At 45.5% G+C, this 26,471-nt stretch overlaps 1 protein-coding gene across 2 annotated transcripts in view; it reads right to left on the bottom strand.

The window, feature by feature from the left end:
• Positions 1–26,471, bottom strand: part of LMX1B (LIM homeobox transcription factor 1 beta) — a 201,987-nt gene that overhangs the window by 20,566 nt on the left and 154,950 nt on the right. For both annotated transcript variants that reach the window (XM_060251249.1, XM_060251247.1), the window contains exons 3-4: positions 3,107–3,339; positions 178–356 (exon numbers count right to left, since the gene is read on the bottom strand). In XM_060251249.1, the coding sequence (XP_060107232.1) occupies positions 178–356; positions 3,107–3,339 (412 nt within the window). The remainder of the gene's footprint in view (positions 1–177; positions 357–3,106; positions 3,340–26,471) is intronic.

Here is a 26,471-nt window from a genome sequence, read left to right as displayed (position 1 = left end):
CATGTCATCTGGCCCTCACAGGCTGAGGTCCTTTAGGTGAAGATACCAGAACCTGAACCTGAGGTGCTCCATACACAAATGTGCTTTTATTGTTCTATCTCAAGGAAGCCTTAACAATGCGAATGATTCATGACAAGCATCTGAGTAATAAGGGGGATTTTCCACTGAGCAGCGTACCTTCCTGCATGGCTTGGAAGAGACTTCGAAGGAGGCTTTGAAAGCTCTTCTTTGCTGTGTCGTCAGTATCGTCCGTGGCCGCTTTGGTCTCCTCGGGTCCTTCCCGTCATCACCACCCTTCCCTGGATTTGCTTGCCCTTTGGTGGGTTTGACATCTCCATCCTCATCGTCGCTTTTCACTGTTGATTCAGATTTTAAAAACAATAACAACACACATGTGACAATCTCATCTCATTAGCCCTGTGCTAAGTACTGTGAGGGGTGGGGCGAAGGACACAATTCAGGTTTTGCGTTAAAAAGTTCAAAATCTACTCCGAGAAAAGCTGACTTACACAACCTGTCTATATTACAGAAATATTTCCTCCTATTTTGCATAACGTATTCAGCTTTGCGGTCACAGGGAGAGGCCAAGAGCTGTGTAAAATGCTGAAACCCTCTGACCTTGATCAAGTTTCTCCTACAACCCCTCTGGTTTCTGAAAATTTATTATGTGTTGCCCACACATTTTGGAAATTATTTTCATATTCTCAGTTGTTATTTTTTCTAAAAAGAAAGCTGAGATTTCTAGCAAGCCCAGTTACAATATTAACTCTGCAATCCTAAACAGGGTTCCACGTTTCGAAATCCACTGACATATGGCTAGAAGGGTGTGGTTTTTCTTACAGAGCTTTGCATTGTGGTTTCTCCTATAGAACTGTGGCATACGTACGGCCCTGCCTGTAACCCAGTCCAGTCTCCCAGTCCTGTCATCAGGAGGGGATGTAAAATCTACAGTACAGGCAACAACTGTCTTGACGGATTTGGCAGAGCGATTAATAAAGAACAGCATCTTGCTTCCCACCCTGGCCAACCAGATGCCCCCAGAAGGTCCACAAGTGGGGCAAAGAGGCCAAGCCCCCTCTTAGTGTCCCCAGCATTTGGTTCTCAGAATTCCACCATTCTACACAAGGCTGTTTTTAATCTATGATATTTTGATATGGTCCTATTGTGGTTCAACAATCCACAGAGGGAAGGAAAGCATGAGGGACTAAGGTACATGCCCAAGGTGTTGGTGTTGGTTAAAATAGAGGGTTATAAAACTCTCGAACAATTTAAAAAACATTTTGGGGAGGAGAAACTCTGGAAATCCCTAAATGATATCCAGCAGTTGGTAAGCATAAGAAGACACTGGTTGGCCACTGTGTGAGACAGGATGTTGGACTAGATGGACCACTGGTCTGAGTCAATGGGGCTCTTCTTATGTTCTTATGAAAGCAGAAGCTGGGGAGACACTGTGATGGAGGTGATGGGAAAGTGAGTGAGTGGGATGAACCACTGGAGGGTTGGCAGTAGGTGTGGGGGGGACAGAGAAGATGGATACACCAATGATCTGTGCGGTACAAGGCAGCCACAGACATATTTATCAGTTCAAAGATTCCTTTTGCTGGCTCATATGTTTGGGCCACAGTCACAAAACTGTGACATGGAAGCTGGGATTACCACTCTCCAAAGAACAAATGCATAATTCACTTTTTTTGGATTCAGTTATGGCAAATACCAATGTTCCTGGATGCTACAGCAAAACAAGACACACACCCCTGATCTGTGTATGGAGTGCTGATCTCTGTAATCAGACAAATACCAATGTTTGGCTTTAATTTGACTGTCAGATAGTAAAAAAACAAAACAAAAAACTAGCAGTTCCCTCCCATGTCAGACTTTTCTAGAAACTTGGTCATCTTCTGCTACAGGCATTCACCAAACTGCAGCTATCTAGTTGATGTAGAAGAACATTAAACTGAAGATGGGTGATGGCTTTGACCCTTACAGCCATAAACAGCCTGGGGCTGGGTCTCTCACAGACTGCTTGCCTCCACCCTAACCACTGAAACCACCTCTCAAGGCTCTTCTACCTTTGCCTTGTTCTTCAGTTTGGTGTCATGGCCAGAAACCCCATTTGGCTGTAAAGCTTGCTGGGAGAACTTCAGCCAGTCTTTCTCTTTCAGCCTAAGTTACCTCACAAAGTTGTTGTGAGGATAAAATGAAGAGGAGAGAACCATATGTGCTGTCCCGAGCACCTTGGAGGAAGCGGCAGATATATTTATTTATTTATTTATTATATTTATGAATTGCCTAACCCCCACAGCTGTGGGGCTCTAGGTGATGTACAGTACCATAAAACCAAAATCATAACAAAATATATTAGCTTAAAGCCAAGTGGCAAAATTTGCAATTCCCTCCCACTTCTAGCCCGTGGGCACCTCATGGATGTGGGGGAGAGGAACTGGACCAGTCAGAAGGACGGAGAGCAAGGGAAGGGGGCCAGTCATGATGTAAACCATCACTGCCCTCAACCACATGCCTGGCAGAACATCTCTGCCTTGCAGGTCCTGTGGAATTGCATAAGATCCCAAAGGGCTCTGATGTTATTTGGCAGGACCATGATGTTATTTGGCAGAGAGTTCCACCACGTTGGGGTCAGGGCCAAAAAGGCCTTGGCTCTGGTCAAGAACAGCCAGATATCTCTAGGGTCAGGGATCACCAACAAGTTGTTATCTGAGAAACGTAGCGCTCTCCAGGGGGTATACCAGAGGAGGCAATCCTGCAGATACCCAGAATGGGAGATTCAGAGGTTAGACTGAGGGCAGGGAAAATCACTGAAGCCACAACCTTTCCAGTGGTGGCACCATAGTTATAGAACAAGCAGCTTCTGTAGAACTACTGGAACTTAACCCTTCTTGTTCCTGGTTTCAGCAGCCCACCAGGGCAGTGACCAACCAGGGGCTTTCCATGTGAATTAATAGCCAGCCCCTTTTGGTTGGAATAATATAAATGACAGCTGTGTCCCAGGTAGCTCCGTGGTCAATCCAATGAATTTCATACATATATTGCTTGTTAGTAAATTGCAATCAGCCTCCACATACCCCCCCTCCCCCAATTCAGGACCCACCTGAATCGGAGTCATCCGGACTGACAGAGCTCAGCAGGTCTTTCTCCTTTTCGTAATCGCTTTTGCAGAGCAGCTGCCCTTCCTTCAGAACAAATTCATCTCCTTTCCGCAACTGCCGTTCGCAGACGCAGCAGCAGAAGCAGCTCAGGTGATAAACGCACTCCAGAGCCCGCATCACAAACTCTGTCGGGGCAATCTTCTCCATGCAACCACTGCATTTGGCCGCAAACAACCTGTCAGGAAGAAAAGAGAGGAAGGGAAGGGTTAGTGCAAAGGTACTGAAGGAGAGTCCTGCAGGACCCAGATGAAAGGACTACATAGTCTAGCATCCTGTTTCCTACTATGACCAATAGGGTTGCCAGTTCTGGGTCAGGAAGTACCTGGAGATGTGTGGGGTGGAGACTAGGGAAGGTGGGGTTGAGGAGGGGAGGGACCTCACCAGGATATGACGTCACAGAATCCACCCTCCAAAGCAGCCATTTTCTCCAGGGGAACTGATCTTGGTTGCCTGGAGATCAATTGTAATAGCGTGAAATCTCCAGGTGCTGGTTAGAGGTTGGCAACCCTAACTGACCAACCAGATGCATACATGAAGGTATGTTGGCCCTGAATGTGAGGGTTCCATTTAGCCCTTGGGCTAATATAATTGATATTCCCCTTTCTTATTTGTGGAGAGACTGAGAAAGAAAGAAAGAAAGGTTTTACTAAGACCACTAATGAACTTCTGGCTTAGGCAGGAGTCAATACTGGTAGTGGAAAGTGAGGGTCAGCTAAGAGTGAGGGTTTTCATGGCAAGAGATGAGTCAAGGTGAATTGCCCTTGCTTATCTCTGCAGATCACCTCTGGACTATTAGGACATGTTCCATCCACATACTAACCAGGATCGATCCTGCTTCGCTTCCAAAATCTGACAACTTTGGGCTAAACTGGACTGTCCAGGTCAGGGCAAGATTCATACTAGGACTTTCTAATTCATGCCCTGCTGTGTGGTTTAGGAGTGTCCAGACATGATGTTCAAAGAGTCAGAGGGGCCTGGATTGGTCTGCAGAGACGTTAAAATGATAGTGGGCTGTTTATGGCATTAAAAATAAAACAGGTGTTTCATTCATGCCCAATGACTGTTTATAAAAGATGGGATCCCAGATGGGGAAGGGTTGCATTACAGGTTTGTACCAATCAAACCAGTAAGTAACCATGGTTGGTCTGAAGCAATGGAACAAAGTTTGAGTCCACTGGAACCTTTAAGTCCAACGAAGTTTAATTCTGGATATAAGCTTTTGTGTGTATGCACACAAAGACTTAAACATTTGTTGGTCTTAAAGGTGACACTGGACTGAAAACATTCTATGTCCATCTAGTTCAGTATCATCATCATGGGTGGTTCTTGTTGCCATCATTTTGGACCATTCCCTGAGCCAATCTTGGTGCCTTTTTTAGGCCACTGGCTACTCTTTTTCTAGGTCCCTGCTTGGTCTTTATCTACGTCCTTCAGCAGGATCTCTGCCAATGGCAGGCAGGAATTCTCAAGATCGGAGCAGCTGAGCCAATAGTAAGCAGAGCCCCTGCTGAAAGCCCAGCCACTTTACGGGATCAGAGTAGCTCAGTCAACAGCAACCAAATGCTCTTACAATTGCCCAACTTATCTGTGACAGGCAAGCAACTAAGCCAGAAATTGCTCTTATGACATTATCATACCACTACCACCTCCACAGGGCCTTTAGTGCCTTACCATGTAGATACTTAATCCCCTCCCATCGTATTTCAGCTATCGCACATAGTAAAACATTCAGTATCACATACCAGCAACCCAATGTTGTCAAATACTAAATGCCACTGAATGTTAGCAAGCAAACCCTAAATACCATTCAGGCGGGCAGCTGTGTTGGTCTGAAGCAGCACAATGTTTTGAGTCCAGTAGCACCTTTTAAAGACCAATGAAGTTTTATGCACTTTATGCATGCACATGAAAGCTCAGGACTTTTTTTGTAGCAGGAATTTCTTTGCATATTCGGCCACACACACCCTGATGTAGCCAATCGGGAGGGACGGTGGCTCAGTGGTAGAGCATCTGCTTGGGAAGCAGAAAGTCCCAGGTTCAATCCCTGGCATCTCCAAAAAAAAGGATCCAGACAAATAGGTGTGAAAAACCTCAGCTTGAGACCCTGGAGAGCTGCTGCCAGTCTGAGTAGACAATACTGACTTTGATGGACCAATGGTCTGATTCAGTATAAGGCAGCTTCGTATGTTCATATGTTCAATCCTCCAAGAGCTTACAGGGCTCTTAGTACAGGGCCTACTGTAAGCGCCAGGAGGAGTTATATAATAGGGTATAATGGAGAATTGATCTGTGGATGTCTGGGGCTATTGGGGGCTATTTTTGAGGTAGAGACACCAGATTTTCAGCATAGCATTCAGTGGCTCTCTTCAAATGAATATCCAAGTTTCAAAAAGATTGGACCAGGGGGTCCAATTCTGTGAGCCCCAAAAGAAGGTGCCCCTATCCTTCATTACTTCCAAATGGATGGAAGACATTTAAAAGGCATGTGGTCTCTTTAAATGTGATTGCCAGAACTCCCTTCAGAGTTCAATCATGCTTGCCACAGCCTTGCTCCCAGCTCCAACCCCAAAGTCCCCAGATATTTCTTGAGTTGTTCAGGATGCTGCAGCAGACAGCCAAGAACAGCATCTGCATCATAGATGATACTCTCCTTCTTCATTCCAACTGAGTATGAAGAGGGTCACCTGGTTTCTCGCCCCCCCCCCTCCCTTCAGCCACCTTCACTCATTCACTAGGCTGGACAACAGAAGCAGTCTGCTTTGGTGTTGCTGTTATTGACATGAGGGAGCAGATTTAGGAGGGAGAGTCCACTCAAGGGCAGTTTGTTGTAGTTGCTGGCATGCAGACTAGGATCTGGGAGACCCAGGTTCGAATCCATACTCTGCCATGGAAGCTGGCTGGGTAACCTTGGGTCCTTCACTGCCAGCTTACCCTAACTCTCAGGGTTGTCGTTGTGACAAAATGGAGGAGGAGGAAATATTGAAAACCCCTTGAAGTCCCCCATGGGGAGAAAAATGGAGAATATCTAAATCAATCTGTCAGATCTCAGTCACCCACGACTCCATGAGGGCCTGCTTCCCTCCACTGTAAAATGACATACAGCACATCACCAAGGGAACCCCATGCTTAGAAATGAAAAGAACAGCCCTCACAGATGACCTCCAGAGGCACCTGGATAGAGGTGGCTCAGCAGTGCTGACGTTGTTAGACCTGTTGGCGGCGTTCGACACAGTCAACCATCAGCTACTGACCTGTTGCCTCACTGATGCTGGGATTCAGGGATTGGCCTTGAAGTGGCTTTCCTCCTTTCTCCAGGGTCGGGAACAGAGGGTGGCACTAGGAGATGAACTGTCCCGACGACACCCACTTATCTGTGGTGTGCCTCAGGGAGCGGTTCTTTCTCCGATGTTATTCAACATCTACATGCGCACCCTTGCCCAGATTGCCCAGAGGTATGGGCTGGGTTGTCACCAGTATGCTGATGACACCCAGCTCTACCTGTTGATGGGTGGCCAGTCCGACTCCACCCCGGAAGATCTGTCCACAACATTGCAATCTGTGGTGGGGTGGCTCAGGCTGAGTGGACTGAAATTAAATCCAATGAAGACGGAGGTCCTGTATCTGAGCTGTTGCGATTTGGGACCGGAGGTCTGCTTACCAACCTTTGATGGAGCGCAGCTCACGCTGGTGCCCAAGGTTAAAAGCTTAGGGGTGCTCTTGGATTCCTCTTTAACAATGGAGGCCCAAGTAGCTGCCACTGCCAAGTCAGTTTTTTACCATCTGTGGATAGCAAGGCAGTTGGTCCACTTTCTCGAACGCGACGACTTGGCAACAGTGATCCATGCTACGGTCACCTCGAGACTGGATTACGGTAATGCCCTCTACATGGGGCTGCCCTTGTCTCAAATCCAGCAACTCCAACTAGTGCAGAATGCTGCGGCCAGGCTGTTAATGGGAGTTCCTCAACGGGAGCACATTCATCCTGTGCTGAAAGCGCTGCACTGGCTACCGATAATGTACCGGATTCGATTCAAGGTGCTAGTTATTACCTTTAAAGTCCTATATGGTCAGCGTCCTGCATACCTGAAGGACTGCCTTTCTCTGCATATGCCCCAGCGAGCACTTCGGCCCGGGGCCTCAAAATCTGTTGACAGTCCCCAGCATCAGAGAAACGAGGCTCAAATCAACAAGAGCCAGGGCCTTTTCCATTGCTGCCCCTAGCTGGTGGAATGAGCTGCTGTAAGAGATCAAGGCCCTGCGAGAGCTTTCACAGTTCCGCAGGGCCTGCAAAACGGTACTCTTCCGCCAGGCATTTCTACAATGATAACAACTGCAGCAGTGGGATTGGCCCATAGAAACATCACCGATGGTCTACCTCTTTATGTTATTGCGCATCCTAGGAGCTCTTAGAATGGCTGATCACCACTCAGATCGCTATCTGAAACCTTGATACCAGTATAAGTAGATGTTTTTAGAAATTGTTTTTATGCTTTATGTTTTTATTGTTGTTTTATTTTATTTGGTCACACAATGTAACTGTGTGACCTCAAATCTGTGAGCCGCCCTGAGCCTGCCTCGGCGGGGGGGGGGGGGGCAGGATATAAATCAAATAAATCAATAAAATAAATAAATAAAGTGTGTTTGCCAGCTTCCAGGTGGGGCCTGGAGAACTCCTGCTTTTACAACTGATCTCCAGTTGGCAGAGTTCAGCTTCTCTGGAGAATATGACTGCTTTGAAGGGTGGACTCTATGGCACTGCACCATGCTGAGCACCCCCCACTCCCACACACGAACCCTGCCCTCTCCTGGCTCCACCCCCAAAGTCTCCAGGTATTTTCCAACACAGACCTGGCAACCCTATGAGGAAGCCTGGATCAAAGTTCAACTCGGCTAGAAGCTTCCCCCCCCCTTACCGGAGAAGCCGAAGTACACGACAGGAAACTGGGCTTGACAAATGACCTGGCTTTGATATCTCTTGATCAAAACCACAGCTCATTAGATGGCCTGGTGTCTTTAAATGCAGGGCTATAAACCTGCTCAGAGGTCGGTGGGGAAGTTGAGCAGATCACCCTGGAACAGGTTTCAGTCTGAGCCATAAATCTGAGGAGGGGGAAATGGATGGTCTCCGCAGACATTGATGCTTTCCCCCTCACCCCGTAAGGGCATAAAAATTGTCTTGCTGGACAGGACGAGGAATCGGAGCCATTGCTCTCCAAAAGAAAACCAGAAACGATTGCTGTGATATAATAGGGATGCCAGGTGGCAGCCAGCAACCCCAGGAGTTTCAGCAGGGGTGAGGCAAGGGGCGGAAATGACATCAAGCTAGGGGCCTGTGTAAAAACCCGCATGTGACATTGCAGCATTGGCCAACACTCTAGAAAATGAATGGTATTATAGGCTTGCCAAGTCCAATTTAAGAAATATCTTGGGACTTTGGGGGTGGAGCCAGGAGACATTGGGGTGGAGCCAAGATCAAGGCTGTGACAAGCATAATTGAACTCCAAAGGGAGTTCTGGCCATCACATTTAAAGGCCTTTTCAATTCCTTCCTTCCATAGGAAGTAATGGATAGGGGCACCTTCTTTTGGGGCTCATAGAATTGAACCCCCTGGTCCAATCTTTTTGAAACTTGGGAGGTATTTTGGGGAGAGGCACTAGATGCTATACTGAAAATATGGTGCCTCTACCCCCAAAAACAGCTCCCCCAGAGCCCCAGATACCTGTGGATCAATTCTCCATGATTTTCTATGGAATAAATCTCCATAGGGAATAACAGAGTTCCCAGAAGACATTTCCCTCCCCTCCCCCCGCTTTCTGATGACCCTGAAGCGGGGGGAGGGCCTCCAAACTGGGGGATCCCCTGCCCCCACCTGGGGATTGGCAACCCTATGGTATTACCTTAGAGTTTCTAGAGTTAGCTGGCATCTGATGTCATGTCTGAGTGTTTGCTGAGATGTAGCCTGATATCATTTCTGCCCCTGCCGCCCACTGTTCCTCCTCAGCCAGAGAGGCATGAGGATAAGAGGGCCATTCCCTCAAGAGATTGTTCACTTGAAATGGACACTTGGGAAGGCCACTATTTATATAGGGTCACCATGTTAATTTTGTTTGGAAGGCCACTACACACATGGAGGGGGAAAGGTTGCCACACCTCCTGGCTGCCTTGGCCTGTGATCTGAAAGAAGTAACCCGAGAGAAAGGCAAGGTCACTCAACAGTGGAGAGGACTTCTCAATAGCTCTAACCCTTGGCTTGTTCCTCTCCAGGCCTGTAGCCATAGGGGGGCTGTGGGAACACTGCCCCCTGACTCCCAGTCAGGGCCCCCTGGCTTGCAGCCTGCTCCCCCCCCCCCTTTTTGCCAGAAGAAAGCTCATGGGAAGCAGCAAGCCCCATCAGTGGATGGGAAAGGGGGCCCCCTGACGTTTAAAAAAGCCCCCTGACTTTTAAAATTCTGGCTACGCCCCTGTTCCTCTCTATGGTACATCTGTTCCTCTCTATGGTACATCTTGGTACCAAACCTGTGCTTCCTGTCTCCAGCTCAGTGTCCTGGCTTTGGACCAGTGAGGGCATAACACTGTACCCCGCCTTCCTGCCATGTGACATCATGTGCTGACAGTAGTAGGTCCCATGTGACCACCTGGGGTTAAAGGTACATCCTGCATCTAGAAAGACTGAAGACTGCTGATGCATGAGGTCCTACTCTGCTATGTTAGATGTTTCTTAAGGATTGGCTCCGACCCAATAGGGATGCTGTCATGTTTTTAACCCAGTTGTGCAGAACACATACAATGCCCTTGGAGACTTCCATTCCCATTCTAAACAGCAAAGCAAGGTCTTTGCTAGTGGGTTAGAAAAACATGATGTGCTGTGGATATTCCTGGAAGTTTAACAGAGTGCCTAAGCCTCCCATGGACTTCCACGGTTGAAATGAGGCCACGGCACTTTTCCACGTGAAGGCACCAACCATCTGGCATTTCATTTGGGTGGCTGATTTATTGCCTCCTGGATGGTTATCTTGCTTTTAAATATGGCCCCGCTCCGCCTCCATCAAATCTCCCGTGTTCTGCACTGTTTACTCTTATAATTATGTCCTAACAACCTAACCTTTACCTTTTCAATCGCCTCGCCTAGGTCTTTAATTTCCTCCTGTTTGTGGGGCAAATAGACTGTAATGGTTTTCTTATAACTCATTTACTGCAGGGGGAGAGATAACCGCCACACAGTGTCAGGTTTGCCGTTCACATTAAGTGCGGTTCAAGAGGTTCTCTAAACAGGACAGAGTCATAAAAAGAGGCCAGTCCAGCCAGTTGGGCTCATCTCATGGCAAGGCCAATATCATGTGGGACATTATTAAACCTTGTTTAATTTGCGCCCAGGTTACTGAATCTGATACAACTTGTCAAATTTTGTGGGATTTTATATTGTAGCTCCTTTTTGTTTGATTTTTTTTTTACAAAAATGAAACAGATGCACACAGCTGCCACCCCTCCCCCCCTTAAACACACTGATATATTAATGCAAAGACAGCTGATATCTATCTTGTTCATCCTCCTGGCCAATGTTTTCCAGATTTCTGATAAGCTGACACCCATTTATCTTGTGATCTGTCTTTTTCAGACTGTCACTATTGCATCTCCGAAATTTATTTTTGGGTAGTGAAACAGAGGGTGCTATAAGACGCATCTCCGCATGTTTCTGATCTTATTTGAAGGAAGGAAGTCTAGATCAGTAAATCATGCTGAGACAGAGCAGGCAAACTCCTAGTGACTGGGTAATTCTGTGGCATCTCTACAGAGTGATCACTTCTCATAAGGTTTGCTTAGGATCAACTATGCAGAATAAGCCAATACATGCAAATATTTATGATTCTGGGTGTAGAATTTAAAGGGGGAGGGGAAGAGAAGCGGGCATTCTGGTTCTTTAATTCCAGAATTTGTTTTTATGTGAAGTACTACTCTTCATTAATTCTAGTTTAACAAGGAGGATGTCTAAGATGGATTCAAAAGCTGGAGCATGGACAGGGGATGAAAACAAAATAGCAATATAATAATATAAAATTAACCCAAACCTTTCTGCCCCCCCCTTAAAACAATAAAAACAATAAAATAACAGCCCAAAAAACAAGTAACCACTTTTTAAAAATGCTCCAAATCAAAGACTTGTGTCAAAAATAAAGTGTTTAGCAGTCATATAAAGGAAAGCAGTGCAAGCATCTGACAAACATGTCCAGTGTGGGAATTATACAAATGGTATGCCACCCCAGAAAAGGCCATGCTCAAAAATATTTTTTAATTATATCACACAGAAAAATGGTAGTTGATGGCAGATGTTAATTTGTAGGTATGGATCTCATATGCAAGTCTATATTTATTTGAATGATTTTTAGCTGCCTCCCCAGAAATAATAAGGAAAGGAAAGGTCCCCTGTGCAACCACCAGTCATTTCCGACTCTGGGGTGACATTGCTTTCACAACGTTTTCACGGCAGACTTTTTATGGGGTGGTTTGCCATTGCCTTCTTCAATCTTTTACACTTCCCCCCAGCAAGCTGGGTACTCATTTTACTGACCTCAGAAGGATGGAAGGCTGAGTCAACCTTGGGCCGGCTACCTGAATCCAGCTTCTGCTGGAATCGAACTCAGGTCATGAGCAGAGAGTTCAGATCACAGTACTGCAGTACTGCTGCTTTACCACTCTGTGCCACAGGGCTGCTAAAGAAATCATAAAGGAAGGCACAATTTGGGTTCATATTGTTTTCTCTGTTAGGGCTTAAAGCAACAGGGGGAGCGGTAAATCAATGAGAGGCACAGGGATAACGGTAAACCCTCTTTCCCATCTGCTCTGGTCCTCACCCATATGACCCACACACATGCACTGTGGGTAATTTTTTAAAGGGAGATTACATTTCTGGAATACATAGCATGGGAATCTGAATCACATGTAGTTTGGTCTCAATAGTTTAAGCCAGAGGTAGGATTTGAAGGAGAACAGATGTTACCCTAGAAGGATGGCTGTGGCTCAGTGGCAAAACAATGGCTTTGCAATGCAGAAAGGTCCCAGGTTCAATTCCCAACATCTCCAGGTTTGTTTGTTTGTTTGTTTTAAAAAAAGAGCAGGCAGTAGGTGATGTGAAAGACTTCTGAGACCCTGGAGATCCTCTGCATTTCAGAGAAGACAACAGTGACACTGATAGACCAATGATATGCAGCTATGACTCAGTATAAGATATACTAGGAGTTGTTCTAGCCATAGAAGGAAAGAAGGGCCAACATTCTTTTTAAGGTCGCCATTTCCCAGTAGCTTCAGTTGGTACAAGTGTAAGAGCATAAACAAATATGCCTTTCCCTATTTCTTTTTTGCTTGTGAACAAAGCAAAGTATTTTCATTGCTGGCTTGTGTTGCTTGCAGCTTTTATGCCATCGCTGTGATATATTTAAAAACACATTTAAAAATGTCATCAACTCCACAGGGAAAATATTTGGCACAGAGAAACAGAAAAAGGCACAAAATAACTACTCACAGGTACAATTCACACAAAAGAGAAGAAAAATGGGCCTTTTTGAGTTGAAATAATGGAGGTGAGAAGTTTGGTCTTCGCTCTGGCATGAAGGCTGATGAGATGGGATAGATGACATAACCTTGGGGAGGGGGGTTTCAAGGTAAAGACCCAACCAGCTTCTCTTCTCAGTACTTCAAGGTAAAGATCCCACCAGCTTCAGAGCAAACTGCTCCACAGGCTCACAGCAGGAAAGCCTTGACTGAACTCATGGGACTCAGCTGCTGCACCACAGCCTGGCGCGATGAGGAATAAGACCTCCCCTCAAAATTATCATCAGAGGATTTGGCGTATCTTGTAGCGAGTCAAATATTGACGAAACAGTTAATGTTCTCTGTTTAACGTTCATGCTGCCCCCTTCTATCACTATCGCTCACGTTGATTCTGTGGCATCTTTTCCTCCCGGCACTTTGATGGCAGAATTTATGAGGAATCAAATTATTGCTGTGAGAAGAGAATTAAAACGATCCTTCATTTGCAAAATTCCCAATATTGCCTTGCCGTGCTCCACCTTTGGGATTCTAAATGAGTCTCCCCCTCCTCTTGCAAGTCCCACAGCTCTTTCCAAGAGTAGCAATTGCACGCTACAGATTATGGCAGCAATTTTCTTCTAATCTGCTCTGGAGCCGGGAAACGATTATATATGTGTGTGTGTGTGTGTGTTTTTAAAAGTTAAGGGCACCGGTTGAATTCATAAAAGCGGCAGCTGCAATTAAAAAGCCTAATGGATTAACGAGCAGCAATTATTTGGGGGAGAACTATAGTTTCGGGCTAAACTTTGTCAGCGGATGAGGGCAATGGCTTCCCAAGGCAAGGAGGTGCTAAGTGACTTCTCCGTCTGCAGGAGCTGAAGAACCCACATGGCCTACAACAGCCAAGAGGATATCAAATGCAGTTCAGCACATTGCATCCCTCCTCCCCATCTGTAGAACAACACAGCCAACTCAGCAAGATTGATTCTGCCTCGACTGTAGGCCAGAGGACTGTGCACATGTCTCCGTGTGCTCAGCTTGGCTTTCTTCATGCTCATAGAAATTTCAACAGCAATCTAGAGCAAGGGTGTCAAACATGTGGGCCTGGGGCCAAATCAGGCCCCTGGAAGGCTCCTATAAGGCCCCCAAGCAACTGGCTCTTGTCTGCTTCCTTCTTCTCCTCTCTTGCTTCCTTCTGAATCTCAACTTGCTTTGCAAGGCTTGCTCAATTGCACAGGAGCTACAGAGCAAAACCTCAATTTTCTCTATTGGTTGAGGCTCCTCCCCCTCCTGGTCCCCTGGGGAGGGAGGGAAAGAGCCAGTGCTTCCTTTGCCCAATTCCCTGGATCCCACAGGAGAAATACAAAGAAAGCAGCTTTAAAACCAACAAGAGCTAATGTTTTAAGCATGTTTTATTTTAAGTTTAAAAAAACACTTTAGTTGTGTTTGTCTGTGTCCTTTAAAAAGTTTATATCTCTGCTACCTAATCTTAAATAGGTACACAAATGGCCCAACCCAACCCATTATGTCAGACCATTTATGTCAGATCATAACAAATGAGTTATGAGTTCGACACCCCTGGTCTAGAGGAAGTCCTGGGCTGCATGTCTTTCATGTTCCACATGAGCATGTGAAGCTTCCTTAGACCCTTGGTTTATCGAGGTCAGTATTGTCTATTCAGACCATCAGCAGCTCTCCAAGGTCCCATGCAGAGGTCGTTCACATCACATACTACCTGATCCTTTAAACTAGGGAGGCCAGGGACTGAACCTAGGAGCTTCTGCATGCAAAGCAGATGTTCTACCACTGGGGAATGGCCTCTCCCCAAATCAGATGTAAAGTTCAGCTATCAAGAGTCTCCCCCCCCCTCCATTAAGATGAAAATTTAAGTTCCTAGCCCTTAGGTTGACAGAGAAAAAATATTAAAATACAAATGTTACAGGGTGAAAAGGGATAAGGGATAAAAGAGACCCTTCTGATCAGATTGATCAGACTCCAGAGGCTGGCAACTGACAGGAGTCTTGGGGGGTGGGAACATGGGGATCATCAGTTACATCACTTTTGAGGAAGACAGGAAAGAGACATCATGCTGTTCTAGGAATCACTGGAATGTCTATTGTTTTTCCATAGATTTCCCAGAAATTCCTAGAGTCACATGATGTCACAATAGTGTTACATCACTTCTGGGGAAGACTGGAAAGAGACATCCTGTTTTAGGAATCGCTGGAACGTCCATTGTTTTTCCATAGATTTCCCAGCAATTCCTAGAGCGACATGATGTCAATTCTGGATTTCCCCTGGAAGTGATGTAATGCCATCACACTGAAGGCGATTTTTTTTAAATTAATTTTTCTTCCACCAGCTGATAAACTGATTGTTGGCAGTAGGGGTTGCCAGCAGGTTGTTTCCTGCCATAGAGGATACCCTTTTTTTTTTTTTGCAGGTGCCAGAGACTGCTGGCCTTCTGCATCAAAACGGCACCTTTCATGACAGGAAGCCAAGGAATTTTTGCCTTTGGTACATCCATAGAATTAGCCCATTACTATTTCTGCAGACACTCACTGTGAAGAATCAGGGAGCTTGTTACTTTTGAGGAACGCTCAAAACATTATCTAAAACAAGGGTACAGGGCTACTTTCCCCTTCCCTCCTGAAGTTCTTCCCTTAGGCAAGAGGTGAATCTGCAGCGTTAGTGCTAGTGCAGAAGTAACAGCTTCATCACAAATGTAATTTTATGTTTTGTCCAGACTTCTGACTACAGGGAACCCAGAAAAGGCCTGGCCCCCTTATCAAGTTGTAGCCCTGACCAACTATTTTTGGATGTCTGTGGAATTTGAGTATCAAGAGTTGCTGCCATTTGTACAGTTTGGTCTGTGGATTGGGCCTAACCCACTCAAAGAATCACCACACAATTTTTGTGTGTGGAAGCATGAAGGTAATTTCAAGGTGCTGGCTCATCCCAAATGGCTAGTCTCATCCCTCATCCCAAATGGCTAGTCTTTAGGGCTGCCAATCCCCAGGTCCGGCCAGGGGTTCTCCCACCTGGGAGGTTCCCAACCTTCCAGCCCACATTGGGCCGGTGGGGGGAACCTCCCGCAACGTCCCTGGCACAATGACATCACCCAGAAGTGATGTCATAAAAATGGCGGCGCCCATGCGGTGCATAGGTACCATAGAGTTTTAACCTCCCAAATGGCTAGAGCGTCCGGGAAAACCATAGAGTTTTCCCGGAAATGCCTAGAGCAGTCCCTCATGGGTGCCGCCATTTTGATGATGTCACTTCCAGGTGACATCATCGCATCACGCGCGCTGCACACGTGAGAGAGAGTCCCCCGCTGTGGGAAGCTGGGGACTTGGCAACCCTACTAGTCTTGCACCTGTCCACATCCTCAGAGCTACAGGCAGGTGTGAACAACAGCCCTTCTGAATACTGGCCTAGAGCCCTGGCACTTGAGTTGTTCTGTTGACCCAATGTGATTGTTCACCAGCTTTCATGCAAGCTAATTGTTACTTCCTAAAGAAAACTGTGCTTCATTTTGCAAGTGTGCAACATGACCCTTTGGGGAACAACACTGCTGATTCTCTGCCTTGACCTTTTTGAAAGTTCCCCCACCACGCTAGTGAAAGCAACCTATCGAAATGGCCTATTCCCTGGTGTGATAGTTTTCATCATGCAGGGAGTTTTTATACAAGGCAACACTAAAATGGGATTCCCCATCTTCTGTCTTAAATAGGCACAGTCCATTTTGCCCCTTCAGGACTCTACAATGAGTGCCTCTGTTTGTAGGGGTGCCAACCTCCAAGTAGGGCCTGGTGGTCTCCTAGAATTACAACTGAGCTTTAGTTCCTCTGAAGAAAATGGCTAAGCACCTCCCCCCCCCCCCAAAAAAATCTCCATTAACTTCCCAACTCTATACTGTCTGGATGAAAAAACTGTTCCCACATGCAGCTCACAGGTTCTTTCTCTGATCCTGCTCATTCAAGCTACACTTTGATGTAAAACCATTCTTGGTCCCAGGTCCAAGTCATGATTCTCCACCATCTTCTTCACATCTGTATTTTCTGGTAGTCTTGACACCTGTCTCTTTTTACCACTCTGACCTAGAGTTTTCCCTCTCTGCTTGGTCAGGCATCTCAGCTCATTCCTTCTGAGATTCAGGTCTTTCCTTTCTTCCCCCTAAAAGGCCCTAACCCTAGTGGGGGTGTGGGTGGAGAGGGCACCAGAGCTATCTATTTACATATCATTTGTACACTTTCTATGTAGGAACAAACATGAAAACCGCATTTTAATGGATACATGCAGTGACTGTACACATACATACTCACATGCATGCTTTTTTTATACTGAATACACAACTTGCTAGAATGCCACAGCCGAAGTCATCTGTAAGATCATGATGCATTAAAAATAATATATTCGCGCAGATTCCTTTCTCCTTCTAAAGCACTCCAAGCAGCTTACAGATGTTTCCCAGGTGGATCTGGGCCAGGCTTGTTCAATTTCAGTGTTAGAGCACTTTCAGGCCATTTCCCCAGCCAACTGACACAATGAACGCCTTCACAATGTACATGGGACTTCAATGCTATTTCCAACACAAAACTGCCTTCCATGCTGGGATCTCATAGCAGTGTCACAGTGTCCTTTGGAGCAGCCCTTTGACAAAACCACACCGCTGTGATTCCCTACTTTGGCTTAGCCAGCCTAGCCGTGGAAATGAAATGGATCACTCCTTTTAATTTGTGCTTTGTGTTGAAGGAAGATGGGTTGGAGGTTAACCAGCAAGAATGACTTAGGGAGAGAATTTATTATGGCCCTTTCCTCTCAAATGGGAGCATTAAAGAAGGGGGAAGAAAAAAAGAACCGGGGGTTGCATAAAACAAAATAACTTCATATGCGGGCTTGCCGGAGACACCGTTCAAGAGTTCCTCCTGCCCAAAGCCCATCAAGGAAGCCATTTAGTTGCTGATTTGCTGGGGAAAGATTCCTTAGTCCTGTGGTGTTAATGTCTTTCCAGTGGGGGGTCTATTGCCAAATTCCAAACTCATCAACGCAATCTATTATTAATAACCCCTCGAAAGGCTTTCACGGTGGCGTTATTGCGGAAGGCACAGAAAGCTCTGCGGTGTCATCCGTTATCTAGATTGCAAGGGGGGGAAATATATGTGGGGAAATAAAACAAGAGCCTCCGACATTTTATAAACAAAATGTTTCATGTGTTACATCTCCTCGCCTTCCCTCCATATAAAACAGTGGGGTGCAGGAAGGAGACGTTGGCAAAGATTTGCTGCAAGGGAGGGAGCTGCCATTGGACTGAAAACTCTCCCCCACCCCTGATTTGTTACCAGGGAAGGTGAAGCAGGACTCTTTTCCCCAGTTGGCTTCGCTTTCAGCTTGCTGCCTGGGTTCATGCCAGGTCATTTTGTGAGATGGGATGGCGCATGAGTGATCCGCATAAGGGTAGGACCACTGCTTTCTAGAGAACTGGAAAATGCAGGCATGAAGAAACTCCTCATTTGGATGACTTTCGGTACATTCACAAACGCCGTTCCAGTAGGGATGCTTCCAAAATTCTCTTCATCTCAATTTTATCCTGAATTTTGGAGTGTCGAATTACCAGTTTTTCCTTCTATAGATGAATGGTGCACTGGTATTCCTCCACTGCTTCACTCCCCCCATTTTCTGCCTTTTATACAAAGCACCATGCATCTACAGTTTGCCACAGTTTCCAGCTCTTTGGTTCATTTCCATCTTTCTTCCCTGCTGTACTGCCAACGAGCACACTCTCACTGATAACAGAAACGGCAAAAAGCAACTTAACATGATGGATGTGTGGGTGCATCAAGGTCCTTTTCAGCATGCAGTTTTACCAATGTGCATAAGCACCTCAATATATCACCTCTCACAAAGAATCTTGGAACAAAAATACCTCCACAGTTGCATCAACACTGGTTTCTTACTGTGTATTAGTGTGTACATGTGCATTAATCACGTACAGAGGAACTATCTACAAATGAGCTAAAGGAATTAAACCAACATATTTTGATTTTAGAGCTGATTTTAGAAATTCTATGCTTTAAACTGGAATTAAGGAGGAATCAAATGCAGTACTGAATGAAATTCTGGAATTATAAAGGAATCGAACAGGAGGAATCCCTAATGTTCCTAATCTTGATCATTGCAATTTGAAATGGTGCATGAAACAGCCATCACTGATCAAATACAACACAGACTTGAAGCGCTGTTTGACCCACTCTGGGCTAAGTGGTACAAGGAGGAGGGGAAAATTAAGTTTTGGGGACACAGAAAACAGTACAGATTCAGGTCCAGATAAGACAGAAGTGAAATAAACCTGGGATTTCCAGATTGAAATAGCAGGAACGGAAAATTCAAATTCAACCCTAACTACCAGGGTTCTGAGTTGCAAATATTTACTTTGTAATAGACTAGTGTATTCATTTTATTATAATTTGGTTTGATGTTTTATTGTTGTTAGCCATCTTGAAGGTTGGCAAGCTATAAATATTTTAAATTAATCCACAACATCTCTTCAACCAGAAGAACCAAATGTACTTTGCTTGTAAATGATGGCTGCGCTGAGAATGTGATTTTCAGATAGGGATGAAACTGAATTTTGAAAACTGTTTGGTACAATGAGAACACCCCTATTATGACTTCATTTCTCCTTTGCGAGAAACAAACTTTATTCTCAAAGTTATTTCCCCTCATTAAACATTCCCTTTTGACGCGAATAAGTTTCTCAATGTTATTTTTACATTGGTTGAATATAAACAGTGTATAATGCAAGTATGGAGTGAAGGAAACAGAACTTACCCCCCCCCCCCTCAGGAGACTGCCAAAAACAAGGCAAACCAAAACTGACTTTAATAATCACATATGAAACCCCCCCAAGGGAAACAAAATTGGCCCATACCACCTCCTTCCTACTCTTGGCCAAACAGAGAAGCTACAAGTGTTGTGTTTTGTTTGAAAAGACCATTGTGGTCTTGGGTGAATTGATAGTCTTGCTCATCAGTTCATCTACAAAGAAATGCATGCACTAGAAAGAGGAGCAGCAATCAAAGTGATACTCGCTGCCCCTCAACTCTCTGTCACTGAGCACCATGTGCTCAGCCCCAAACATGCATAGACTCACACATACAGTATAGTAGTTCCCAAACACAAGGGGTCTTGAATGTATGGTGGAGGACAGCAGGCAGGGTGTCAAACTCCCCTCCTCAACACACTCCAAATGATGCCAATGAATGTGTGAATGCTGCAGTGGCCAGTCAACCCTAACTTCTTCCAGGACTTTTTGGATTTTCATGAGCTAGAGCCTGCTTCACTGGGTATCACCCAATGGTTTCCCTCTGAATCTTTCATTGAGCAAGTCAGAAAAATGCCTTGAGGAGGCTGGCCAGGCTTGGACACAACCCTAGAGTAACATTTGCAGGGAATCTATGTTGGCAGCAGTCAGCCCTGAAGTTGCCAACCTCCAGGTGGGCCTTGGAGATCTCCTACTTTTACAACTGATCTCCAGCTGGCAGAGAGCAGCTCCCCTGGAGAAAATGGCTGCTTTGAAGGGTGGATTCTGTAGCATGGTACCATGCTGAGGCCCTCCCCCTCCCCAAACCCCGCTGTATCCCAGTTCCAACCCCAAAGTCTCCAGGTATTTTCCAACACAGACCTGGGAACCCTACGTGAAATTCTAGGCCCTTGTGATTTGACTGAAAAAAACTAACCCACTTTTTCAAAAGGGGCTGAATTGTCTTCATGGGGCACTCTTTAGTGAACAGTGAAATCACATAAAAACATAAGTGCTGGCTTTATTTTCAAAATTTTCTGTTATCTAGTCTCTCCCACCCCCCACTGTCCACTGCAACCCTGGAGCAAATAAACTGTTCTTTTCCCGCCAATTTGCCTTCTTCTTCTCTTTTGCTCCGCTATTTCCTCTTTTTTGTCACATCACATTATTTGGGGGGCTGTAATTCCTATTTGTTGCCACGCCCGTCTTCCTGTCTGCCATTGTTCACCCTTTCTAATCCCCCATTCTCCTCTCACTCCCTCGTCCGCTCCTCTCTCTGCTCCCCCTTCCCTTCCCTCCGCCTCCCATTCTCTGGAGGCTTTTTGAGAGTGGGGTGACTCTCTGCTATAGCAACCCCACTTCTCCAGGAAAAGTCACAACAATCTCTTCAGGGGAGTCAGGGAGAGGGGGGAAAAACCTTTTCACAAGCTGGCAGCAGAAACAAATCCGGCTTGAAGGAACAAGGAGGATTAGCCAGGGGGCAGAGGGTTGCGGACTTAACTCTCTCCCCTTGTTTCTTTAGAGTACCAGTCATTCAGAACCCTGCTGCTGTGTACAATTAAACACCGCGATTTTTTTTTTTGGTTAAAAAAAAGTTCAGCATGGCACAAGGAGGGGGATTGTGGAAAGGTTTAATTCCACTTTAATATCTTTCCAAGTTGAGAATTCCAAAAGCGAGCGATTTAACCCACTGGTTTCCACTGGGACATAAAAATGTGACTTGGACTTTCTCAAAAGGCTGCCTGGTCTACTGGTCATAGACCTGTCACATTTTTATCCCATCCTTCTTTCAAGAAGTGGTTCATAGCTTCACAGGGCCACATTAACTATTAGGCTTTAAGAAGACCTCGTTTGGCTCACTCTCTCTCTCTTTTTAGGCTCTTGGTTTCCCAGCTCAAAGAGTCCCGTGGTGCAGAGTGGTAAGCTGCAGTACTGCAGTCCAAGCTCTGCTCACGACCTGAGTTTGATCCCAGCAGAAGCTGGGTTCAGGTAGCCGGCTCATAGTTGACTCAGCCTTCCATCTTTCCAAGGCTGGTAAAATGAGTATCCAGCTTGCTGGGGGTGAAGTGTAAATGATTGGGGAAGGCAATGGCAAACCACCCCATAAAAAGTCTGCCATGAAAACGTTGTGAAAGCAATGTCACCCCAGAGTCGGAAATGATTGGTGCTTGATTGGTGCTTGCACTTTTGTTTACCTTTCCCCCCAGCTCAGCCATTAAGCTCACCGGGTGACCTCTGGGCAACTAATTCTCCCTCAGCCTAGCCACCCACCTTGCAAGGTTGTTGTGAGTAGGGGGAAGTGAGATCCATATATGCTGCCCTGAGCCCCTTGAAGGAATATAGTGACACCATTAAAAAAAAATGGAGATAAATAAGCCCAATAGGTTGAATTCAGAGGTAGATTTCCAATGATGGAAGGGGTGTGCTTTTCACTAAGTCCTCATTTCCACTGTAGACCTCTAACCTGCCCATTATGCTACTCCTTGGGGTCCCCTGTTGTGTGCTTCAGGGAGCATTCTGGGCTGTAGTGAAGGCAAAGAAATCCTATACTGACTGAAATTACTTTTGTCAGTGAACGTTACTACTGGATCCAGCCCATTATGAGCATGGACCTATGAGCACCATAATGTATGCTGATATGTTTTCAGGTGCCTCAAAGCATCTCGTCCACAGAGCAAAGTGCCACTTCTGTCTTTCCTCCGCTTTAGTGGAGCTAGAGGAGTTCCAGAAGACACCCGGAGGTATCTGCTGTCCGTCTGTAGGGACCACCCATTTGGAAACAGCTGCCTCAATCATAGGAGGACATATGGCTTGGAACTGGCCAGCACTTTGTGATTGGCCCACACTCTAGGGCAGCCATTTTGTGTTGGTGCTCACAACCTCTTCTAGCATTCCAACAAAGCCTGCAGTCTCAACAAGGTTGGGAGACCACTGACACTGAGGACCAATCATTGAATGGTACGTTACATGATTTGCATCTAGAAGGTCACAGGCTCAGTTCTTGGTATCTCCAGCTAAAGAAATTCAAGTAAACAGGATGCGGAAGATCTTTTCTTGACTTGACAGCCTGAGAGCAGCTACCAATTTGAGCAATGTGGGCCTGACTCAACTTCAAATGACCAGTACTCATGAATTTCAAGGCAAATAAATGAAACATAAAATACCAGCATTTCCACCCCTCCCCCTCCATTATTGCTTATACAGATCATAAATGTTATTGAATGAGTCTGAATTATGGCTATTTTTGTAATCAAAGCAACCATAGCCTCTGTAGAGTGAAATAATTCCTACCCTTCCAAAACAGGAAAAGTGTTATGGTCAGTGTGCAAACCTCCAACAGCCCTGCATCAGAAGTCCCAGCAGGCTAAGCTGCAGCAGAGTTGATGAATATAACCAACTTGTGGAAGACATGAGTAGAGAAAGCATGGGGAACAAAGGGGGGTGGTGCAAGCCAGGATTTTGCTGTGCTCATCCAACACATACTTGAGAGAATGGAGGTCAATAAAAGCTTAATCCAGACATAGTTTAATCCTATGTATGCCCTGCCTGAAATGTGGAAGTGGAAAACATTGGAGGGAATACCTACAGCCCCTTAGAATCATCCCTTTCAACAAAGAGTAAGCAGAGAAAAACCATCCACAGAGTACAATAGGGGGAGGCGATGCTCAGGTTTGGCATAAGATTGGGGTGTCCAGTTAGGGATGAGCTAATGTTCTCTGTTTCATTTCTTTTTTAAGATTAATTTATCAACTATTTCAGCTTTCTGCTTTTCCTCCTCAGTTTTATGGACCTGCTTATATTGTGTATGCCCATGTTTATAAGCAACTTGTGTAGTATTTACAACTTACAATGCGTGTTATATATGTAGAATGCTAATTTATTGATGCACAAATAATATTGGAAAATACATAGGTTTGGGGAAGGCGAATCAGCATGAAGAAGCTGAAACAGGCATGAAAATTCCTGCAAGGAAGCAAAACCAAAATAGGAATTTTCAGGTGGAAACAGCAGGGATGAGAAATTCAAAACTGTCCTTAGTTTCAGGCCACGATGAGACAATGTGTTTGTATCCTCATGAATGCAGGAGAGAAGCGTATTGTCCCTGTACAAGATCAAAGAGGGTTCTCCCCTTCTTATTATCCTTGCGTATCCTCTTGAATGAGAAATCCCAAATGGATTATTTAAAATGAGGCCTGCCCACCTAATAAAGAAGTTTTAACAGCTAAAAAGACCTGCTTTGGAAAGATTCATTGATTGATTTTGAAACATATTTGCAAACTGCCATAGAATCAAGGTACATCAAAGAAAATACAGTTTATAAATTTAATAAGGAGGGATTGCCACACATGAAGGAATAGTTATCAGGAACTTTCTCTTGTGTTCTCTTGCTCTGTAGCACACCTTAACACCCTGAAAATTTTAACAAAGGCATCCTTCGTCCCACAACTTAGTATTTACACCAGCCAAATTAGCTGCACTAATTAAGAGTCTTAAAGTTTGCAGCTGTGGATGGTAACTCCTTGTTCAAGAGAAATTCTTGAGTCAGGGAGGGGGAGGTATTATTGTCCAGATAAGGATATCCACAGGCTTCTGAGTGGGCAGCTCCTGCTGAATCAGGAATGGCAAGAGTTAACCTGGATGAGCATTGTGCATCTTGCATGCACTTTTGATTTATCCCTGCAGTTCCTCATCCAGCAAGGGACACATGTGCAGGAGCCTGCTTCTGCACAGATGTCATCTATCTGCACGACATTACTTCCAACAGCGTGCACGGCCACATCCTTGTGCAACTAGTCATGCTGAGCGGAAAGCGAACAATGGAGTTGAAAGCAAGCAGTGAGCCTCAGAAAGCTGAAATGCTCCCTGTTTCAGAGAAACAGCTACCCATCTCATCAAACAGATTGCCATCCAAAGATTAATATGGCACTAGAAATGTTTTTATGTCTTAATGTACTTTTATATTTCATGTATATACATACATGAACAGGTAAGCCGCCCTGAGCCTGCACATCCAGTGATGCAAGGCTGACAACTGTACTCTTCAGGTCCCTAAAATCAAGCAATGTGGTCAAGAAAACAATCTGCAAACAGAAAACATGTTTCTTTATGAACACAGGAAATGCCTTGTTGGAGCAGATCACAGATCCATCCAGCTCAACAGCCAGATGCTTATTCTCTAACTTCCAAAAATCCATGCCTCCCTTCCCCTTTGCATGTTGCTCTAGGATCCTTGAAAGGAAGGCGAAATCCAAACATGCTCATAAAAGTGTTGTTGGGATTTTTTTTTTAATGCCATCCGTGTGAAGAAAGCTTTGCAAAGAGAAGACGGGTCCCTGCCCCAAAGAACTTACAGATCTAAAATTCACCATAAGGGAGACGACACAGGGGCTGATGGCAGATGGGCAGTTTAAGCCATCCTGGGGACAGCAGGCAGGTGGATCAAAAAAGCATGTACACACATGCACATCTGCCTGCCATCCCCGTCCCGCATGCAGCCCATCCTTGATCAGATTGAAGCCGCCTCAGAAAGGTACCACTTTCAAAGTGGCACCTAAATTCTGAGGCAACTCCAAGGCACTTTCCTGGCTGTCTGGATGGCCAGGAAGCACCTGGGGAGGGGCCAACAGGCACACAAGTGCTCTGGAAGCTCCTCCAGGGTGCACGCAGCCTGTCTCTATTCCAGGGATAGGCCACCCTGAGCCAACCATCTGTTCTCAGCCAGGGAGGGAAGGGAAGAGGAGGCAGATCAACAAGGGAAGCATCTTCATAAGTGTTTAGATTTAGTTGCAGTCAGGGAGAGAGTTGAGGGGTGATGACTAAATTTTCATTTTTGGGGCCATGGGTCCCCCCCCCCCCCAGTTCTCTAGAGGGTTTATTTTGCTCATCTAAACCAAAAAGGGAAAAGAGACAAAATGTTGCCGCTCAACAGTTGCTGCTATCATACCTGAACAGGTAAAGTGAAAGGATCCTTTGAAGAAGGGAGGGGCTGTAGTTCTTCTGTGGCAGGACACTTTGTATGCTAATAGACCCTGGCTCGGTCCCTGGCAGTTCCAGTTTAAAAGGACTGCAGGCAAGAGGCCTGCAGAAGACTCTTTTAAGCCTGACACTCTGGAGTACCAGAAGTTGTCTGTATACTTCCAGGTTAAAAGGACCAACATTCTGACTCAAGATGAATCCATTTCGCTTTAACACACTTTACCCACCCACCCCTTCTTCCAAGTCTACCTTCCTCCTCCGTTTTATTCCCACAACAATCCTGTGAGGTAGTACTTCATGGATGAGTAGGGATTTGAACCTGAAACTCCCCACACCACATAGTCTGATTCCCCTAGCCACTACACCGCACTATTATATTTATGCAGGAGCAGTTATTGTGCTTATGCAGGAGCAGTTAATGAGCCACTTTGGTGGGAAGGGCGGGATATAAATTGAAATAAACTTGAAACTTGAAACTTATGGCACTCATTTCAACATCATAAGACAGGTCTGGAAACTGTTGCTGCTTTCCTATTTTGGGGTGGTGGTGGTGTGTTTTTACATGTGTAACCTAATTGCGAGCAATTGCCCCAATGTTATCATCACACAGCTCCTGAAAAATCAAGGGTTGGAGTCTCAGAGTGAGTCCCTCCCCCACCAGCCCAGCATCTGTGTTTGCTCTGCAGATTTAGCCAACTGGACACTCCGCACCTGTATCTACAGATTTACTGATAAGCCAAGAACCGTAAGGGAGTCAGAGCACCTTTCACCACAAGCATCAACACTGGCGAGGGGGTGGTGCTAGAAAAGACTGTGAACACAATCCGAACACCCATCAAGGTGGCTTTTAACTCTTGATCTTTTGGAAAATCTCCTTCAAACCAAGTAGCCGTATCCAAGATGGGAAATCTGGCTATTTGGTTAACTTTCTACTAGAGATGAAATGTTCCTTAAAAATACAGAGCCCTTTCAGGTGCAAAATACCTTATCATCTCTATGTTTCA

This window comes from Heteronotia binoei, chromosome 12, assembly GCF_032191835.1.
Source record: "Heteronotia binoei isolate CCM8104 ecotype False Entrance Well chromosome 12, APGP_CSIRO_Hbin_v1, whole genome shotgun sequence".
Lineage (NCBI taxonomy): Eukaryota > Metazoa > Chordata > Lepidosauria > Squamata > Gekkonidae > Heteronotia > Heteronotia binoei.
The sequence above is the reverse complement of the archived record's forward strand: the minus strand, read 5'-3'. Positions and strand labels throughout refer to the sequence as shown.